Here is a 22,210-nt window from a genome sequence, read left to right as displayed (position 1 = left end):
GCAGGAGTGCTGGGAAGATACTCAGGGGAAAATGGAGATGCTGTTTTTTTTTCCAGAGATTTAAGCTTATTGAGAGTTCGCAGATCTTCCATTATCTGTTCATCTGTTAACAAGTAATTTAACTGTGCAGGTGCAGGTTTTCGTCTTTTACCAGTAATTGGAACAGGGTCATTAGGTCTCCTCCTTAGTTTCCTAGTCATTATTGGCTTTATCGCCATTGAATCTCCTGTGAGTTCCATTGTTAGCCTCTCATTCTCAATCATCTTTTTCTTTTCTTCTAACTCAGTCTTTTTATCTTCAAATTCAGTCACTGCTGCTTTCTTCTCTTTAATTTAGTTCCTTTCTACATGTTCTGTATCCAGTTGCAGAAAAAACTCTGCATTTCGTATTCCTTCCTTGTATTGTTGATCTAGTTTCTTTTTCCTTTTCCGATACTCCTGCAAAGTGCCGTCCTGTAACTGTCTTTTGAGAGATGTTAACTTCTCCTGGTACATCTGCTGTTTTACTTCCAGGTCGTCTTCATCATCCTGCTTATTGGCCAATATCTGTCTCCCTTGCATCCTCTGTATCTTCATCCGAGTCGCGGCCATGGATACTGCATTCATCCTTGTTGTCGACACTGTCTAGCTCCTCCTCGTTGTTGTAATAGTCAACAATGGGTGAGAGGAGAGCTGCGGACATCTTCTCCGCCAAGCTGCCCTCCTTTGTTGACATAACTAGTGCCTTGATGATGTGCCAATCCAACTCGATTTTCCTGAGCCATTCACATCCCAGCAGCAGTGGTCCTCCATTTTTCAGTACATAGAGGATCAGCTGCTGTGTTTTGACTCCATAGGTCATTGTCACTTTAATTTTACCTTTGGGATGCACTTCCTGTCCGGTGTAAGTCTTTAGCAGTAGTTTAGTTCGTTTCAGAGGTATATGAGAAAACTGTCACTTGTAGTCATGTACAGAGATCACTTTTAAAGCTGAGCCTGTGTCCAACTCCATTTTCAGTCTCACGCCTGCCACTTGTGGAGTGATCCATATTACACTTTGATCATCTGTCTCTTTCATGCTGTGAAGTTGCAGACAAGACAATTCACTTTCGTCAGAGTTGTTTTCGTCAGAACTGCTTTCTTCCATTTTGTGTACATTATTGTGTTTTCCTTTCTGGGGTTTCTTGTTTCTCTGTATTTTGTCCTTTTTCTGCTGTTTACTAGCTGTGCATACTCTGCCAGTGTGGCCCTGTTTGCCACAGTTTCTGCATTCTTTATCTTTAAACTAACAGTCATCAGGGTCATGTGACATGCTCCCACAACGCTATCATTTCTTTCCTTCATTTCTGTTTGGTGACATTTTATTCGTAGCATATTCCAGAGATTTTTGTTCTATCTCTGAAGCACCCCGTGCTGCTGTTTCTGTTGATATTGCAATGTTCAGCGCCTTCTCTAAAGTAAGGTCTTTTTCACCCAGGCACTACTTTTGTGTGGTTTCATAGTGCATGCTACACACTAACCTGTCCCTCAATGTGTCCGATAGACCAGTTCCAAATTGACAATGTTCTGATAATTTGCGCAATTCATTTTTGCTCTGATTCTGTTTGTGAAATTTAAATCTTTCAGCAATGACCAGTGGTTTGGAATTTAAGTGTTGTTGGAGAGTGTCTATTATTTGCTTGAACGTTTTGTCAGCTGGTGTATCAGGGGTTAACAAGCTCCATAGCAGCCCATATGTTTTTGCTGAATAATACTGAGGCTACATCCATACAACACCAGATAAATCAGTAACCGAAGCTTTTTCTCTTTGTTTTTACCATCCGTCCACACTAAAATGGCGTTTTCATCCCCCGAAACTGGAGCTTTTCAGAAACGCTTTCCAGGGTGGGTATTTTTGAAAACGCTGCTCAGGCAGATCAGTGTGGACGGGGTAACCAGAGACTTCTGAAAATGCTACAAGGTAACACTGATGCAGACATTAAAACATTTTTACATTTAACAAGGTGCTTTATTAATGCAACAGAGTTAGTCAGTTTTTCAATGTTTGTCGTCAGTCGGGTCAATCTATCCGTGAACTCCCTGTCAGTTGCCTCTGTTCACTCCAGTGTTTTTTGTTCTTTTTACTTTTAAGTTCTCCTGCGCGAGAGCCAACAGCTGTCCTTCGTTTTAAGTTTTTCTAGTCTGTAACTACACGAACGCGCACTTTTATGCTGAGATTCGACACCAAGCATGTTGCTTGTTTTCGGTAGATGTGTCCTGCACATGCCCAGTAGGAGGAGATTCGCCGAAATCTCCGTTTCAATGTGGATAGAGATATTTTCAAAAGCGCATAGTGTGGACGCCTATCGTTTTTACATGAAACTAGCGTTTTCAAAATTATCTGGTCTAGTGTGGATGTAGCTTGAGTAAGACGCTGGCTTTCTTTTTATCATAAACACCGTTAGCCTCACAATGTAACTCCACTCTCTCAATGTAAGTTGCCCAGTCTTCATTGCCACTATTAAATGCTGTAATGATTCCAATCATTACCATCTTTATGTTAATTTAGCCCCAATTTCCCCTTGTTTTCTTTTTGACTCGCGTGTCCTTTTAGCTAGCACCACGAGCGCACTCCATCTAGATGTGTGTGTGTGTGTCGCTCCTTTTTATCTCCCTTCTGGGGCAGGCAGACCCTCAGCATCTGAGGGTCAGTGCCGGCTGTGGTCTCGCCTGGACGTGCTGCAGCTCCGACTGTATCTCTTGGTCTCCCGACGTTCCGACCCTGGCTGTGCTCCCACTTCCTTTCAGACTCATGGCCTCGCTTTGCCTCCTTCTCCCACTCTTTGACTCGTTCCTTGCGCTCTTCCTCCGAGTGTCGTTATCATTTAAACCACGGTGTTCTGATATAATGTAGGTTCATTAACCTCGTCGCCAATTTGTTGTGTATGTGGCCTGGCTACACAACAATACTATTAATAAAAACGCTGAAAACGGGAGCTAAGTTTCATGGTTCTTTACTGACAGAATCCGAACTTGACACACACGTACAGATCAATACGCGCCTAATAGCGCGTGCTCAATATGCACCTAATACCACATTCACTGACGTGTTGCTAACACATAAAGTAGTCCCTTATTTTACTGTAGGCTATACGGTACAAAAGTAATATCAGCAGAATAGGAAAAGATCTCGAAAAATTTGATGGGACAAAACATAAGAAACAAAGGACCCAACAGATGGAACTGGAGAAAAAACAAAATCCTGTTTCAACTGAATCTACCCACTTGATCTGAGTAAGTAAACAACTTCATTTTAAACTCTGTCATAGATTACTTGGAACTATCAAACTATATGAGGAAAGCAAAGTAGAAGTAGTTTTGCATGGAAATCTAAAATGTGTGTAGTGTCTGTAAATTTTGGAAGGTGCATTTTATTTTTGACTTTCAGATTTAGCTGAGCGGAGACTTTGTTTTAGACAGCTCCCTCTTGTGGTAACTCAGCCAGGAAATGCTGATATTTTTTATTGAATACCAAACACCAGAAAACCTGCAGATGCTAGATTACTTTGAATTTCTTTTCATTTGATGACCTTGGCAGTTGTGTTTTCAGCAGTCTGGAATTCCTTTCTTAAATTGTGGCCTGAAGGGCCTATTCCTATGCCATGCTGTTGTATATTCTATGGAATATTTTTGCCCCATTCACATACTTAAAGTGTAAAATTACCTTTTTAAATTAATTTTTTGTTACCTAGTCATCTCTTATTTGATTCACAAACCATTTTTGCCATTTATTTTGGAAGTATTTGTGCTTCATTTTGAATGTCTAATGCATCTCAAAACATACTGATTCTAAAGTCTGATCTTCGCTTTTCCCTTTTATTTTTGCTTACATTGCTTGATATCAAAATGTGATGGCTGTTGACCTACGAGTTTAGGATGGTGGGATAGTGATAGTCTCTACCAAAGGAGATGTAAGGAGCTTCTTCCCTCCGCTAACCTGCAGGTCACCCTTGTGCAAGGTGTAGCACCTGCTTAGACCCCCGAATGGGAGCAGATGGTGAATGGTCATATGAGCAGTTGGTGCATATCACAAGTCCTGGTTATGCGACTACAGGCACCAGGCAGACAATTTCTGACAAGTATTGATTTGGCTGAGGTCACTAGTCTTGTAAAGACACTGCCCAGAATAAGGCAATGGCAAACCCCTTCTGTAGAAAAATTGGCCAAGTACTATCATGGTCATGACATGTAACGAGCAAGTGTAAAGATTGTGATTGTGGATAATTTTGCTGCTGATTTTGGCCTCCAGTGCTTCATGGATATCTGGTTTTGGGCCTTTAGATTGAATCTTAGTGTAGCCTGTGAATTAATTTTGCTTTTTAAAAGAAATCTACTTGTCCTGTGGACATTGGTGATACCTTATTTATAAAGGACTTAAAAACTGAAATTTGGAGCTTTCTAGATGTCCATCATGCCAAGTGAGATTCGGTTTGCTTCACATTCCAAATGCACTGGGAATTTCCCCATCTCTTCATTGGAGGTCTTTGACTCTATAGAAATTTCATAGTAATGTTTAAAGAGGGGAGGCCAGTATAGTGGACAGATGAATAGTATTGCAAGCAAATGACGGGGGACGGGGTGGAAAATAAACAAAAATGGTAAGGAATCAGTAAAAACACGAGTTGCAAAGTATGAACTGTAGAATAAATAAAATCCTGTTTCTACTGAGTAGATAGATGGGCAATTAATTTTAGTACATTTTTTCTTGAATTAATGTTGATTTGTAGGAAAACAATATAGAGAGAACTTAATTGCTGTGTGAATCACTTCCTGTCCATATTTTTCTTTATCCAATTTCTATTTTACAATGGTTCTGCAAATTCAGCAGTTTGTTGTCTGTTTCCATCAGTCTATCTTGATTTCCCAGTTTCTCTCTCTCTCTCTCTCTCTCTCTCTCTCTCTCCCTCTCCCTCTCCCTCTCCCTCTCCCTCTCCCTCTCCCTCTCCCTCTCCCTCTCCCTCTCCCTCTCCCTCTCCCTCTCCCTCTCCCTCTCCCTCTCCCTCTCCCTCTCCCTCTCCCTCTCCCTCTCCCTCTCCCTCTCCCTCTCCCTCCCTCTCTCCCTCTCTCCCTCTCTCCCTCTCTCATTCCAATACAATTAGCTTTACGAGGCTGATTTAGACACTTGTTTTAATTACGTATTAGGCATAACAGTAATAATGTGTCTAGGTATTCCTTTTCCTATTATAGTCTAGTACTTAAAAACAATTTGGAGAAATTTGTGATACCAAAGGACAAGTCATTGAATATTTTTGCCTGTGATGGTGGAAAATAATGTATTTTACTGTATTTTCACTCATTGAGACCTGAGTGTTTTTTTCCAATTTGTATGAAACGTGATTGTAGTTGTTTTATGTGAGCAGTAATCCAGAGGTCTGGATTTTGACCTAGAGGAATGATTTCCAACAACATCAAGGCTGCTAAGGAATTTAAATTCCATGAATCAAATAAAAATTGAATAAAAAACTTGAATTTCTAATGGTTGCTATGAACTATAAGATTGTTGTAAAGCCTATCTATTTAATTTATATCCTTCAGCAAAGAAGGTTATCTTATCCTTGCTCAAATTAGTCTACGTGTGAGCCACCACAATCCAGTTGAGTCTTAACTACCTTTTAATCAAGCAAGCTAGGAACAATTGGGTATGAACAATAATAAGCCTTACTTGTGAAGCCACAAACTACAAATGGGGAAAAAGTATTTGAATTATGGTTAATTTCTGTTTGCATTTTATGATGTATAGCTGCTTTGAAAATTTTAAATCTAACTGTAAAAAGCAATGTGTTTAATTATTAACATTCCTCTGTGTGGTTGATTCAGTCTATTTAATTTTACTGTTAACTTTTTAGGGTTTAATGTCTCATTTACTGGTCAACCTTGTAAGCTTCTTAAGCCAACTGGTTAATCTTTACCTCTTGCTTTTAATACTGAATTTTTGAGGAGTAAGAAAACAGTGGTATGTCTTAGGGATGACATAAACTACATGGCATTTATTGCTGAAACTCAGCTGGAGTTTTTAAATGCAAACAGGTCTTTGCATTTAAATGCGAAAGGAGCCCAAGACATGAGCTTTATTAAGAAAGGAAAATGATATACATGCAAATAAGTAATGCTAGGTCCATGATACTAATCCAACTATAATCTAGTCCCATAGTGTTCTAGTGCTCATGTTGTTCAGTGTTTTTGGTTGTTTATTGATTTGTTGTGAAGTGGGGGGGGGGATCAAATTGGCTGAAGACTATCTTCCATAATGATACACATCTCGGGGAAGCTCTGTTGTATCATCCACTTGGCAATTCTGGCTGAACATGGATTATTTGGGAGATTTTTGGAGCTATTTCATCTTCCTTTTATGTAATTATTCACTACCATCTATGACAACATATGACAGAGTTGCAAGCCAGTGATCTGATGCTTTGGTTGTGCTATTATGATATGAGGTGCATAAGTTATGTGGGAGAAGAACACTTTTAGAAAGAACCATACTTGTTGGGTAAAACAGTGGTAGAATTGACTCCAGTGCATAGTTTTGCACATTTACTTTGGGGAAAACAATCAGAATATTTTCTTAAATAGCGAATTTGGGAGAAATGTGAAATTTGAGTGTTAAAGTACAAAAGTCATTACAAGTTGGTGCAGAGTTACATGCTTCTTTGTCATATAGGTTATCAGCTAATTTAGAACAAAGACTAATAAACAGAGCAAGTTACAAATCTGCTATAATCATGTTAATGGTAAAAAGGAGCTGAGTAACCTTTTCCAGTTTGTATGGCACTATCTGAATGAGTTGGAATTGAGGCAGACTCTGCTTCATTTATGTCAGCACTGATGCTGAAAATAACATTTTCATAAGTAGATGAAAATCATTAAATTTAATAAATGTAGGTAAATATGTTGCTAGTTATAGGTTTGGATAGAATTTATATTGCTCTAATTTTTACTATAATCTGAAACTCAACAGTGTTTAATAATAATCCTAATATAATCCTACGTATCTTTATATGTTTTTGTGTAAAAATGTTTGGCATATAGTTGAGTTAGACCAGAATATATTGCTCTCAAGTAAATTCCAAATAATTATCTTTGAAACATTATTTTTGAACAAAGACAGAAACCACAATTCAGAATTATGTTCAAAGTATTATGGTTTGGTTTCATTGTATTTTCTATTCATATTCTTTTCAGTACTAATCTATTACAATGATTTTAGATTTCCAGCTTGTTGATTAGAATTTCATCAAAGGTTTATTAACTTTTGTTGATCATCTGTAATGTTATTGTTCTATTTTGTAGCATCATATTTCTTTGTGACTTATATAGCCATATAACAATTAGAGCACAGAAACAGGCCATCTTGGCCCTTCTAGTCCGTACTGAACACTTACTCTCACCTAGTCCCACCTACCTGCACTCAGCCCATACCTCTCCATTCCTTTCCTGTCCACATACCTATCCAACTTTTTTTTTAAATGACAAAATCGAACCTGCCTCTACCACTTCTACTGGAAGCTCATTCCACACAGCTACCACTCTCTGAGTAAAGAAGTTCCCCCTCGTGTTACCCCTAAACTTTTGTCCATTAACTCTCAACTCATGTCCTCTTGTTTGAATCTCCCCTACTCTCAATGGAAAAAGCCTATCTACGTCAACTCTATCTATCCCCCTCGTAATTTTAAATACCTCTATCAAGTCCCCCCTCAACCTTCTACACTCCAAAGAATAAAGACCTAACTTGTTCAACCTTTCTCTGTAACTTAGATGCTGAAACCCAGGTAACATTCTAGTACATCTCCTCTGTATTCTCTCTAATTTGTTGACATCTTTCCTATAATTCGGTGACCAGAACTGTACACAATACTCCAAATTTAGCTTCTCCAATGCCTTGTACAATTTTAACATTACATCCCAACTCCTATACTCAATGCTCTGATTTATAAAGGCCAGCATACCAAAAGCTTTCTTCACCACCCTATCCACATGAGATTCCACCTTCAGGGAACTATGCACCATTATTCCTAGATCACTCTGTTCTATTGCATTCCTCAATGCCCTACCATTTACCATGTATGTCCTATTTTGATTAGTCCTCCCAAAATGTAGCACCCCAGAAAACAATTCCTCGATAGAAGGAATCCCTTTTGGAGTTGCAGGTTCATATTTCATAATTTTTTTGAAATGACACAGATCTTTACATGCCTTATTTTCTAGTGTAGATTTTTCAAAGTACTGTATCATGCTTCATATTTCTAGTTAGCCGATTAACACATGCACATACCGCTTTAAACAGGATGCAAAATTTAAATCTGAAGGATTCTTTCTGGGGTTTTAAAAAAAACAGAAGGGCATGAAACATAGGTTTAAATCAGTAAATGGCAATTGAATATATATATTAAAAAGAACTGATGCATCAATTGTCCAGCCTTCGACTTCCAGAAAGGACGGTGGAGACTTAAATTAGTTATTAAAATTTTTCTGTAATAATGTGAATGGTGCTTCATATTTTCCTTTTGGATGGCTGTCATTATCCACTGACCTCTTTTACAAACCTACCAACTCGCACAATTACCTTTACTACATTTCTTCCCAGCATGACACTTGCAAGTATTCTATTTCCTTTTCTCTGTTCTTCTGTCTCCAATCCATCGGTTCTCATGATGAAACTTTCCATTCCAGGGCATTTGAGATGTCCTCTTTTTCAGAAAATGAGGTTTCCCATCCACTGTTATTAAAACACTCTTCACCATTATCAGTCCATTTCTCCCCACATGCATCCTCATCCCAACCCACTACCCTGACGCAATAGGCATAGGGGTCCTTTTGTTCTCGCCTACCATCCTCAAATCTCTGCATCCAACCTCTTGTTCTCTGCCATTTCCATCATGTCCAGTGGGATCCCACCAGTAACCATATCCTTCCCTCCACTCCTTACTGATCCCCTGTAGCTATTTATGCTTGCAACAGTGCTATGTGTCCTTGCTCACCACCGTTCAGGTCCTTAAACTTGGAAACAGATGTTCTCAGGGAAAAGTGCAGAAGAAATATGGCAAATATTCAGGGGATATTTGTGTAGAGTTACGTATAGGTACTTTCCAATGAGACAGGGAAGTATGGTAGGGTACAGGAACCGTGGTGTACAAAGGCTGTAATAAATCTAGTCAAGAAGAAAAGAAAAGCTTACAAAAGGTTCAGAGAGCTAGGTAATGTTAGAGATCTAGAAGATTATAAGGCTACTAGGAAGGAGCTTAAGAGGGAAATTAGGAGAGCCAGAAGGGGCCATGAGAAGGCCTTGGTGGGCAGAATTAAGGAAAACCCCAAGGCATTCTACAAGTATGTGAAGAGCAAGAAGATAAGAAGTGAAAGAATAGGATCTATTAAGTATGACAGTGGGTAAGTGTGTATGGAACCGGTGGAAATAGCAGAGGTACTCAATGAATACTTTACTTCAGTATTCACTATGGAAAAAGATCTAGGTGATTGTAGTGATGACTTGCAGCAGACTGATAAGCTTGAGCATGTAGATATTAAGAAAGAGGATGTACTGGAGCTTTTGGAAAACATCAAGTTGGATAAGTCACTGGGACTGGACGAAATGTACCCCAGGCTACTGTGGGAGGCGAGGGGGGAGATTGCTGAGCCTCTGGTGATGATCTTTGCATCATCAGTAGGGACAGGAGAGGTTCCGGAGGATTGGAGGGTTTCAGATATTGTTCCTTTATTCAAGAAAGGGAGTAGAGATAGCCCAGGAAATTATAGACCAGTGAGTCTTACCTCAGTGGTTGGTAAGTTGATGGAGAAGATCCTGAGACGCAGGATTTATGAACATTTGGAGAGACATAATATGATTAGGAGTAGTCAGCATGGCTTTGAAAAGGGCAGGTCATGCCTTACGAGCATGATTGAATTTTTTGAGGATGTGACTAAACACATTGATGAAGGAAGAGCAATAGATGTAGAGTATATAGATTTCAGCAAGGCATTTGATGAGGTACCCCATGCAATGCTTACTGAGAAAGTAAGGAGGCATGGGATCCAAGGGGACATTGCTTTGTGGATCCAGAACTGGCTTGCCCCCAGAAGGCAAAAAGTGGTTGTAGATGGGTCATATTCTGCATGGAGGTCAGTCACCAGTGGAATACCTCAGTTCTGGGACCCTTACTCTTTGTGATTTTTATAAATGACCAGGATGAGGAAGTGGAGGGATGGGTTAGTAAGTTTGCTGATGACACAAAGGTTGGAGGTGTTGTGGATAGTTTGGAGGGCTATCAGAGGTTACAGTGGGACATTGATAGGATGCAAAACTGGGCTGAGAAGTGGCAGATGGAGTTCAACCCAGATAAGTGTGAAGTAGTTCATTTTGGTAGGTCAAATATGATGGCAGAATATAGTATTAATGGTAAGACTCTTGGCAGTGTGGAGGGTCAGATGGATCTTGGGGCCTGAGTCCATAGGACGCTCAAAGCAGCTGCACAAGTTGACTCTGTGGTTAAGAAGGCGTGTGGTGTATTGGCCTTCATCAATCGTGGAATTGAATTTAGGAGCTGATATTGTTGCAGTTATATTGGATCCTGGTCAGACCCCACTTGAATTACTGTGCTCAGTTCTGGTTGCCTCACTACAGGAAGGATGTGAAAGCCATAGAAAGTGTGCAGAGGAGATTTACAAGGATATTGCCTGGATCAGAGGCTTTTTCCCAGGGCTGAAATGGTTGCCAGCAGAGGACACAGGTTTAAGGTGCTGGGCAGTAGGTACAGAGGAGATGTCAGGGGTAAGTTTTTTACTTAGAGAGTGATGAGAGTGTGGAATGGGCTGCCGGCAACGGTGCTGGAGGTGGATATGACAGGGTCTTTTAAGAGGCTTTTAGATAGGTACATAGAACTTTACAAGATTATTTATGATCAGGAGTTCTTAATTTCTCTTTATGAAAACTCTTGAAGATACATTGGTTCTAATGTAAATGTTTGTCACAGATGTCTCCCACAGATATCTGATTGGTTACCTTTGAACACCACGGTAGTGTAGTGGTTAGAGTGATGCTATTATAGCTCAGTGTGTTTCAGAGTTTGGAGTTCAATTCCAGCACAGTTCTGTAAGGAGTCTCTGTATGTTCTCCCTGTTGAATGCATGCATTTTCTCTGGTTTCCTCCCACAGTCCAAAATGTCCCTGGTAGGTTAATTGATTGTTGTAAATTGTTCATGATTAGGTTAGGGTTTGTCTGGGGTTTCTGGGGTGGCGTGGCTCGAAGGACCAGAAGGGCCTACTCCGTTATCGCTATGTAAAATAAAAATAAATAAGAATAAATGGGAATGCAAGACATTTCTGCAAGGATTCATTTTGGGCATATTTTCAGCTATTAAACATCTGTTTCTTGATCTTTTCTATTTTGTGAAAATGTGTGCACTCACTCATCTCCTGTACTAATCTTTTTTGGACAATGGTACTCTCTGTTTTTTTTGTGAAATAGTATCAACCACTTTGTTGTTCAAGGTTGCTTTCCATAGGATGGGTGCCTGTTTGAAAAGGATATGAGCCCTGCTCAGTTTGAACTGTTTCAAAAGAAAATATAAGCTGCAAGCAGAATGTTAATGTGTTGAAAATTAGATAACAGAAACTTGTGAAAATGCTATCAATTGTTATCACTTTTTGAAGCAATACTAACAACAGGATTGTGTAATCTCCACCAATTTTTCATTTTCAGGAAATTAGAGGTCACTCACAATTTGTAGAAAATGCCTTCTCAACGTGCCACTGTCAGCAATGCTGAATGCAAGGTTGTGCCTCATACCAGGGTTGATAATGAATTTGCTATTCGGGTATGTAGCCAATTTCAAAGCTCTTAGTTCTTAACAGTTGTATGATAATAAAAGATTTGCTATTAGGTTGGACTTCTAGATATCTTTAGATTTCATAGTTTATAGAAATTACGATCTATTGAATAGATGACCTTTGCTGCTATATCGCTGAAAATAGTGAAATTTGTTTTATGATCACTATCAGGATAATAAAAGTAAATAAACTTTAAAAGTACAAACTGATTTCAAGCTGTTCTAATTTTCTAGTGGATAGGTTAAACAACTTTGAGATACAAAATGATTTGAAGTTGATTACAAAATCGATTACTGGCTGCCTAGATGAGGTAGAAATTAATCAATTTATTGCTATGGTGGCATGGGTCTGCCAATAAAATGAGCAAATATCACAGAAACTGTTCATATGAAATGTTCATTATATTTAACTTTTAGAACCAATTATAACTAATGTTTGTATTTAGAATTAATCGTGAAAGAAAATGTTGCTAATAATTTCCCCATCCTCACCTACCACGCCACCAACCTGTACATCCAACATATCATTCCTTGCAACTTATGCCATTTCCAACAGGATACCACAACAATGCACACTTTCCCTTTTCTCCTCTCTTCACTATCCCCCTCCCTTGCAAGACACTAGTCCCTGTAACTGTGCAAAGTATTGCACCTGTCATGTACTTCCTCCCTTACCACCACCCTGGTCCTAACTAGCCTTTCAAAGTGAGACAGTTTTTTGCATATGAATGTTTCATTAATACACAATTTTCTGCTTTTTTAGACAGTTAAGACCATAAGGCATGGGAGCAGAATTAGGCCATTTGGCCTGTCAAGTCTGCTCTGCCATCTCATCAGAATTGATTTATTATCCCTCTCAGCCCCATTCTCCTGCCTTTTCCCAGTAACCTTTGGCACCCTGAATAATCAAGAACCTATCAACCTTCGCTTTAAGTATACCCAATAACTTCCACAGCCACCTGTGGCAATGGATTTCACAGATTCACTACCCTCTGGCTAAAGCAATTCCTCCTCATCTCTGTTCTAAATGATTCTGAGGACGTGCTCCTTGTTCTAGACTCCCCCACGATAGGGAATATCCTCTCCACATCCACTCTATTTAAGCCTTTCAATAATAAGCCTTTCTAAACTCAAATGCTCCAGATGCGTTCATTCTTTCATTCCTAGAATCATTCTCATGAATCTCCTCTGGACCTCTCTAATGGCAGCACAAGCTTTCTTACATAAGGGGTTCAAAACTGTTCACAATAGTGATAGTGATAGTGTTAGAGAAGTGTAGCATGGAACAATACTCCAAGTGCTGTCTTACCAAAGCCTTATAAAGCCTTAGCATTGTATCCATGGTTTTATATTCTAGTCCTCTCGGAATGAATTCTAACATTGCATTTGCCTTCCTTACCTCTGACTCAATCTGCAAATTAACCTGCACGAGGACTGCCAAGTCCCTTTGTACCTCTGTTTTTGAATTTTCTCTCCATTTTAAAAAATAGTCTGCACCTTTATTTCTTCTGTGTATGACCATACACTTCCCTACACTATATTCCATATGTCCTTTGCCCATTTTCCTGATCTAAGTCTTCTGCAGACTCCCTCCTACCTCAATACAACCTGCCCCTCCACCTATCTTTGCATCATCTGCAAAATTGGCCTTAAGGGCGTCAATTCTGTCATCCAAATCATTGAAATATAACATGAAAAGAGGTGGTTCCCAACACTGATCTTTGTGGTTCATAACTAGTCACCAGCAGCCAACCAGAAAGCCCCCCATTATTTTGACTCTTTGCCACTTGCCAGTCAGCCAATCTTTTATTTGTGCTAGTATCTTTCTGTAATACCATGGGCTCTTGTCTTGTTAAGCAGCCTCGTGTGTGGCATCTTGTGAAAAGAATTCTGAAAATCTAAGTAAACAGAATCCACTGACTCTCCTTTGTCATTTCCTCAAAGAATTCCAACAGATTTGCTAGGCACGATTTCTCCCTAAGGAAACCATGCTGACTTTGGCCTATTTTATTATGTGCCCCCAAGACCCTGAAACCTCATCCTTAATAATGGACTTAAGTCTTCCCAACCACTTAAGTCAGGCTAACTGGTTCTAACAGGCTAACCCAGAATCTAGTGATTCTTGAAAGCTCACTACTAATACCTCCACAATCTCTTCAGCTATCTCTTTCAGAATCCTAGGGTGTACAGGTGTTCCCCTCCCCCCATTTTACAAAGGTAGAGCGTTCCCATGAAACCCTTCTTAAGCTGAAATGGCGTAAAGCGATGAACCATTAATTTATATGAAAAAATGTTTGTAAAAGCAAAAATCCTCTTTGTGATGCGAAAACAGATTACTAATGTAGGTCTTTTGTAAAAGCAAAGTGGCATAAAGTGAACATCCCTAAAGCTGGGGACACCTGTAGTCCATCTGGTCAAAGTGAGTTAACAACCTTCAGACCTTTCAACTTCCCAATTAATCCTTAGTAATAGCAACTACACTGACACTCTGCACCTTGACACTCCACAGTGAAGACTGATTGGTTAAACCCTTAGTAAGTTTGTCTGCTATTTCTTTGTACCCCATTACTACCTCTCCAACATTATTTACATTATTTTCCAGCAGTACAATATCCAACCTCGCCTCTCTTTCTCTTTATATATCTGAAAAATATCTTCGTGTTCTCTTTTATATTATTGTCTAAATTACCTTCATATTCCACCATTTCTCTCTTAATGGCTTTTTTACATGCTTTCTGTTGGTTTATAAGCTTCCCAATCCTATAACTTCCCACTAATTTTTGCTCTATTATATGCCATTTTTTTTGCTTTTATGCTGTCTTTGATTTCCTCATCCTCCCTTTAAAATACTTTTTTGGGATGTATCCATCCTGCACCTTCAGAATTGCTTCCAGAAACTCCAACCATTGCTGTTCTGCTGTCAACATTGCTATTGTTCCCTTCCAATCAACTTAGGCCAGCTCCTCTCTCATGTCTTTGTAATTCCCTTTACTCCACTATAATACTGATTGATTTGACACTAGCTTGTCCCTCTCAAATTGCAGGGTGAATTCTATCATTTTACTTGCAAGGTACTTTTTATTTTCAGGTAAATATTTTGTCATTTGAAGTTTTATTTAAGAAAATAATTGAATGATTGACCATTACCATTATTTCTTCAGTAACAATCTTGGATTAGAAAATTGAAATTCCTAAATGTGACAGTTATTAACAATTAATACAGGATCAGAAATAACACAATTTTTGAGGAGAGAATTTAAAAAAATAGGAATAAACATGTCATTTAGGTCATGCTACCGTGGCTATCCCATAGTGTGCCCTGTAAGCTGCAATTTTGTGTCAAGTTGTGGAATATGACGAACCACTCCTGATCGTCTTGATCACTGACTTTGCTCCCAAATGTCTCCTAGTGTCTCAGTTGATTAGACATTTGGAAACAGTTGACGCTAAGATGCATCCTAGGATGCGCTTGGACACATCATCAGTGATGTAATGTGGGGTCATTGGGTGTTTTGGGTCTTTCAACATTAGGCCCTGGTTTATGTCCCAGCAGCACTGGTCCACAGTCACACCTTTTAATCCATAGCCATTTGGAGGATCACTCAGTCACTTCTGTGATTGGTCCTGATGGCTCCTTCCTTTGTAGTCCCCGTAATGTCAAGGAAGGAGTAGGTTCTGTATAGTGAGCAGCCAGCAAAACCTCTACACCCTTATAGGCTTGCATTGTGCCCTCCACCCCAGTCTCTGTCACTGTTCTACCAGTTCTGGTATTTGTCTTTCTTATGCTCAAATGCCTCCTCAATCCAGTCTTCCCAAGGAACTATCTGTTCTACTATGACTACCTGCTTCGGGTTTGCTAACAGAATGACGATGTCAGGCCTTGGGGATAATGATGAGATGAAGTCAGAGAACTTTAACTGCTTGCCAAGGTCAACTTCCAGTTGCCAGTCAGACGCTGTGGTAAGGAAGCCTGCTGGTAATCTGGGCTGACTGTGGTTGGCCTCCAGCTTTAAAAATGGCTATGGCTATGGGCTTTCTGGATTGGTGGAGGTGTCTACTGTTTTTAATGGTTGAGGAGATGCTTTCTGCCACGGCCACAGCCACCTTCTCCCAGGGCTTCAAGGCATTTGCTGAGGGTATGTTCCAGGGTCCCTCTGCCAGGGCATAGAGGACATGATGGTGTCTCACTGTTGACCCAAGCATAAAGGTTCACTGGACTAGTGAGGGCATTGTAGACAGCCTGGATCATGATGCATTGGGGATCTGCCCACCAGATGTTGGACCAGGAGATCTTCCACTTTACTGCAGCCTTCCTCCTTGTCTATGATCCCAGATGCCCCCCTTCCTACCATCCTGGTGGTACACACTTTCTCAACAGCTGCTCACATCTCTTCCTGGACATGTTTGCCTCTATCCCTGTGCTGAGCTCTGTTGAAGTGGGTTGAATGGAAGTTGCCCAGGCTTGCCTGAGCAGATGTCATTGTCCCTACCGGATCCCTGTGTTCAAATGTGACTCAGCCATCTCCACTGCATCCTTGGCCTTCCAGTTCCTGTCTGTCCAGACCTCAATGTCTGCTGATAAGATTTTGGAGTTGCTGGAATCTCTTTACAGCAGCAATTCTCTTGTATGGGAAGCCACGAACATTTCTTTCAGGCTGCTGAAGAGAAGCAACAGTTTCTCTTCTCATACAGAGCAATGCTGCTCAGGCTATGTGGGAGGCTTGACCATCTTCGAAAGTAGCTATTGATTTTTCTTTTAAGAGCCTCATCTGTTGACATGGGTAACTCTTATGCTAGCATGAGCCAGAGGATTTGGGGAAGGATGCCATGCTGGTAGATCCAGGCCTTTAACTTGCTGCGTAGGCCTGACTTGTCCACACTGATGATCCAGACTTCTAACTTCTTGCAGTGAAAAATCTTCCCCAGGCTTGTGACTGGTTTCTCAGAGATGGATGGGATAGCAATACCATCCAAGGAGAAATGGAACGTCTCTGAATCTGCCTTTCAGTTAACACCAGAGACCTGGATTTCTCTGGCTAAAACCTCATCCTTGCCCATGTGATGAACCTTTCTAGCGCTTGGAGGATTCATCTGCTGAAATATAATTACCATAAATTCTGGTGTATAAGCCGACCCGGAGTTTAAGCTGACCCCCATTTTCAAGGTTAAAAAAGTGACTTTTTCATGTTACCTTTGTATAAGCCGACCCCTTTTGTAGAGGTTTTTGATTTAACCAGAAAAGATCACAAGATCTCATATGCTGGTACTCAGCTTTGCTGGATCCGGAACCTGGAAATTTTGTGAACCAGTGCCTGCTAAGGAAACAGGCCTACACATTGTAGAGCATTCTAAGCGAATTCTTAATAAATAAATTAGGGAGGGAAGTTTTGGATTAGGTTCCCAATGGTAAAGAATCCTCTGAAATGTAACCCCCATGAAACCATTTAGTGTCCATCGTAATCTGGTTAAAACATAACACGGGGTGGTGGGATCAGTATGTGTACTCAGTATTGAGTTTGCGACCACCATGTACAAAAGATTAAAACAAATGCAATATGATGCTGACTTCAAGCTGAAGGTTGTTGATTTTGCTAAAGGAACGAATAATTTTGCAGCTGCTAAGAAGTTTAGTGTAAACGAGAAACAAGTGAGAGAGTGAAGAAAGGCAGAGGACACACTGAGGGAAATACCAAAGATGAAATGTGCAAACCGTGGGAAAACATGCCAGTGGCCAGAACTGGAAGAAAAAGTTCTAGAGTGGGTAAATCACCAGCGATCGTCTGGATACATTGTTACCAGAGAAATGATTCGAGTTCAAGCGTTGAAATAGGCCGAAAAACACCGTGAAGTCAGCGAAAATTTCAAAGCTACATGAAGTTGGTGCCTTTCAACATTTGAAAGGTTTCAATGAAATTCCCCCCGTCATCCTTCTACATTCCAGCGAGTACAGGCCCAGAACCATCAAATGTTCCTCATGTGATAACCCTTTCATTCCCCAAATCATATAACCATATAACCATATAACAATTACAGCATGGAAACAGGCCATCTCGGCCCTTCTAGTCCATGCCGAACGCTTACTTTCACCTAGTCCCACTGGCCCGCACTCAGCCCATAACCCTCCATTCCTTTCCTGTCCATATACCTATCCAATTTTACTTTAAATGACAATACCGAATCTGCCTCTACTACTTCTACTGGAAGCTCGTTCCACATTCATCCCCTGTGAACTCCTCTGAACCCTTTCCAATGCCAGCACATCTTTTCTTAGAGAAGGTTGCCCTAAACTGTTCACAGTACTCAAGGTGAGGCCCCACCGGTGCCTTAGAAAGCCTCAACATCATGTCCCTGCTCTTGTATTCTAGATTGAAATGAATGCTAACATTGCATTTATCTTCCTCACTACCAACCCAATCTGCAAGTTGACTTTTAGGGTGTTCTACACAAGGACTCCCAAGTCTCGTTGCATTTCAGATTTTTGGATTTTCTCACCATTTAGAAAAAGGTCTGCAGATTTATTTCTTCTACCAAAGTGCATGACTATGCATTTTCCAACATTGTATTTCATTTGCCACTTTCTTGCCCATTCTCCTAATCTGTCTAAGTCCTTCTGCAGCCTTCCTGTTTTCTACCTGCTCCTTCACCAATCTTCATATCATCTACAAATTTGGCAACAAAACCATCTATTCCATCATCTAAGTCATTGATATACAGTATAAGAAGAAGTGGTCCCAATACCAACCCCTGTGGAACACCGCTAATCACTGGCAACCAACCAGAAAAGGATCGTTTAATTCCCACTTGCTTTCTCCTACTAATCAGCTAATGCTCCAACCATGCTAGTAACTTTCCTGAAATACCATGGGTTCTTAACTTGGTAAGCAGCCTCATGTGTGGCACCTTCTCAAAGGCCTTCTGAAAATCCAAATATACAACATCTCCTACATCCCCTTGATCTATCCTGCTTTAATCTTCTCAAATGATTCCAACAAGTTTGTCAGGCAAGATTTTCTCTTAAGGAAACCATGCTGACTTTGTCCTATCTTGGCCTGTGTCATGAAGTACTCCACAATCTCATCCTTAACAATTGACTCCAACATCTTCCCAATCACTGAGGTCAGGCTAACTGGTCTCTAATTTTCTTTCTACTGCCTTCCTCTTTTCTTAAAGAGTGGAGTGACATTTTCAATTTTGCAGTCCTCTGGAACCATGTCAGAGTCCATCAATTCTTGAAAGATCATTACTAATGCCCCACCATCTCTATCGCTACCTCCTTCAGAACCCTAGGGTGCAGTTCATCTGGTCTGGGTAACTTACGCACTTTTGGGGCTTTCAGCTTTTTGAGTACCTTCTCCCTTGTAATAGTAACTGCACCCACTTCTCTTCCCTCACACCTTGTAACACCTGGCACACTGCTAGTGTCTTCCACAGTAAAGACTAATGCAAAATACTCATTTAGTTTATCTGCCGTCTTCTTCTCCCTCATTATTATTTCTCCAGCCTCATTTTCTAGTGGTCCTATATCCACTCTCATCTCTTTCATTTTTTGTATACTTGAAAATGCTCTTTCTATCCATCTTGATACTGTTTTCTAGCTTGCTTTGATAGTTCATCTTTTCCCTCTTAATGATTTTTTAATTTGCCTTCCGTAGGTTTTTAAAAGTTTCCCAATCCTTGATCTTTCTGCTTATTTTTGCTTTGTTTTATGCTCTTTTTTGCTTTTACATTATCTTTGACTTCCCTTGTCATCTACCGTTGTACTATTTTACCATTTGAATATTTCTTTGTGTTTTGCAGTACATCTATCCTGCACCATTCTACTGAAATACTGCTACGTCAGACTTTACTTTCTCCCTATTAAATTTCAAGGTGAACTCAATCAAATTGTGATCACTGCCTCTTAAGGCTTCCTTAAGCTCCCTAGTCGCCTCTGGTTCATTACATAACACCCAATCCAATATAACTGATCCCCTAGTAAGCTCAATGATAAACTGTTCTAAAAAGCCACCTCATAGGCATTCAACAAATTCACTCTCTTGCGATCTATTACCAACCTGATTTTCTCAATCTACCTGCATGTTAAAATCTCCCATGACTATCATATCATGACCTTTTTGACATGCCTTTTCTATTTCCTGCTGTAATCTGTAGTTGACATCCCAGCTACTGTTTGAAGGCCTATATATAACTGCCATCAGAGTCCTTTTACCTTGCAGTTTTTTAACTCAACCCACAAGGATTCAACATCTTACAATCCTATGTCACATGTTTCTACTGATTTGATGCCATTCTATACCAGCAGAGCCATGCCAACCCCTCTGCCTCTCTTTCTATCCCTTCGATACAATGTGTAACCTTGGACATTCAGCTGCCAACTACAAACATCCTTCGGCCACGATATTATATCCGACAATCTATAAAACTGCATCAAGATCATCCACCTTATTTCTTATACTTCATGCATTGAGATATAAAACTTTGACTACTATATTTGCTACCCTTTTTGATTCTGCATCCCTAATGCATGACTGCTGGCTGTAATTTTGTCCTATCATCTGCCAATGCTTCTTGACAGACTGACTGCATGCCATTTTTTGCTTTAATCCATCCGTCCTATCCTGAGTGCCTTCATTCCAGTTCCCATCCTCCTTCCAAATTAGTTTTAAATCCTCCCAACAGCTCTCACAAACCTGCCCGTGAGAATATTGGTCCTCTCAGGTTCAGGAGCAACCCATCCTTTTTGTACAGGAAGGGAGACCTCTTCCAGAAGTGATCCTAGTGATCCAAGAACCTGAAGCCCTGCCCTCTGCACCAGTTTCTCAGCCACGCATTTATCTGCTAAATCATCCTGTTTCTACCCTCACTGGTGTGTCGCATAGGTAGCAATCCAGAAATTATTACCCTGTAAGTCCTGCTTCTCAGCTTTCTGCCTAGCTCTCTGAATTCTCTTTTCAGGACCTCTATGTTTTTCCTTCTTGTGTCAGTCGAAGGGCCAGTCCTGCCAAAGTGTTTCGGCCTGATTGTCAACTGTACTTTTTCCAGTTGATGCTGCCTGGCCTGCTGAGTTCCTCCAGAATGTGTGCATGTTGCTAAGATTTAATCGCTTTGAATGGGCCAAATGGCCTACTTCTGCTCCTACATCTTATGATTTTACTCTTGACAAGGGGGGCCACCCTGCTTGGCAGGTGAGATGTCTGGCTGTGAAATATCTTCACATTCTGGGGCCTCCTGTGTGGTGGTTTTAGTAGTTGACTCTAGGACTGCAGGAAGTGGTTCTGACTGCTCTGGACACCTTTCTTCTCTAACAATTGACTCTGCTGTCCTCAGCTGATCAAGATGACATCAGATGTAATCTCCACTGTGTAGTAGAGTAGTCCAGTTTGGTCCTTAATCTTTCCAAGTACGCACTTTTGATCACCTTTGTAGCCCATCAGCAGGACTGCTTGTCCAGGAGTGTAACATCAAACTTCCTTGTTTGAGGAGCCCTCAGTTTGTCTCAGCAGTCTATCCTGCATATTCCTCCTGAAGTTGGGTTTGAGATCCAAGCATGAGCACAAGTGTCAACCCAGGAACAGCATAGCTGGTGAGTTGTTGGATGTGGAGTGGGCTGCATTGCAATATGCAAGGAGGAAAATGGCGAGCTTCTGATTCAGTGTTAGTGTAGTGTGTTCTGCTGACATTGATTGTAGAGAGTTCTGTAGACTTTGGATAAACCTTTCTGCTAAGCCATTTGTAGCTGGATGGTGCAGTGCTGATGTAATGTGCCTTATTCTATTCATTTTCAGGAATGACTGAAGCTTTTCCGCTACAAACTGTGGTCCATTGTCACTGATTAAATATCCTGTTACAGCAGTCTTTGAAGTGTCTTTTTAACTCATTAACAGTGTGTGAGCCTGTAGTAGAGGCTATTGGCAATCCTTCTGGGCACTTTGTAGCTGTATGGACTACTACCAAGAAATTTGTCCTCATGAATGGTCTGGTAAAATCCACATGAATCCTCTGCAAGGGCAACTCAGGCCATTCCCAGAGATGGAGAGGTGCTGCTCTTGGCATCTTCTGCATGTCTTGGCATCCTGAACAGTGTGTAACAAGCTGCTCGATCTGCTGATCTATTCAAGGCCAGCAGACAAAGTTTCAAGCTAACGCTTTCATATTGTGGAGTGACAGATGTGCCAGTATTTGTCAATCAGCAGTACCTGAGCTTACCTAGATGCAGCTGGATACCAGGTGTTACCTTTGGAAATACCAACCACAACCAGCATGATTCTGTCCAGAATCTTAATATGAAGCTTCTAAAATTAATGACAGTTTAGGATATAATTGGAAATTGAGAGTTTTCCTTGCAAATGTGTGGTTTATCAACTCAAATTAAA

The 22,210-nt window shown here is 40.5% G+C and overlaps 1 protein-coding gene across 17 annotated transcripts in view; it reads left to right on the top strand.

Annotated features, from left to right (window-relative positions):
- The window catches only part of stk33 (serine/threonine kinase 33), a 205,315-nt gene that overhangs the window by 62,436 nt on the left and 120,669 nt on the right, over positions 1-22,210 (top strand). For 7 of the 17 annotated variants that reach the window (XM_073049522.1, XM_073049525.1, XM_073049524.1 and 4 more), the window contains 2 exons: positions 3,105-3,251; positions 11,711-11,825. The exons of 1 other annotated variant lie outside the window; for it this stretch is intronic. In XM_073049522.1, coding sequence (XP_072905623.1) covers positions 11,742-11,825 — 84 coding nt within the window. In that variant the 5' untranslated portion in view covers positions 3,105-3,251; positions 11,711-11,741. Of the gene's footprint in view, positions 1-3,086; positions 3,252-6,292; positions 6,369-11,710; positions 11,826-22,210 lie in introns of those variants that run through there. 9 more of the 17 variants (XM_073049535.1, XM_073049533.1, XM_073049532.1 and 6 more) reach the window with 3 other exon arrangements.

The sequence above is a fragment of the Hemitrygon akajei genome, chromosome 6 (genome assembly GCF_048418815.1).
Source record: "Hemitrygon akajei chromosome 6, sHemAka1.3, whole genome shotgun sequence".
NCBI lineage: Eukaryota > Metazoa > Chordata > Chondrichthyes > Myliobatiformes > Dasyatidae > Hemitrygon > Hemitrygon akajei.
This window is presented reverse-complemented; position numbering and strand designations above follow the sequence as displayed.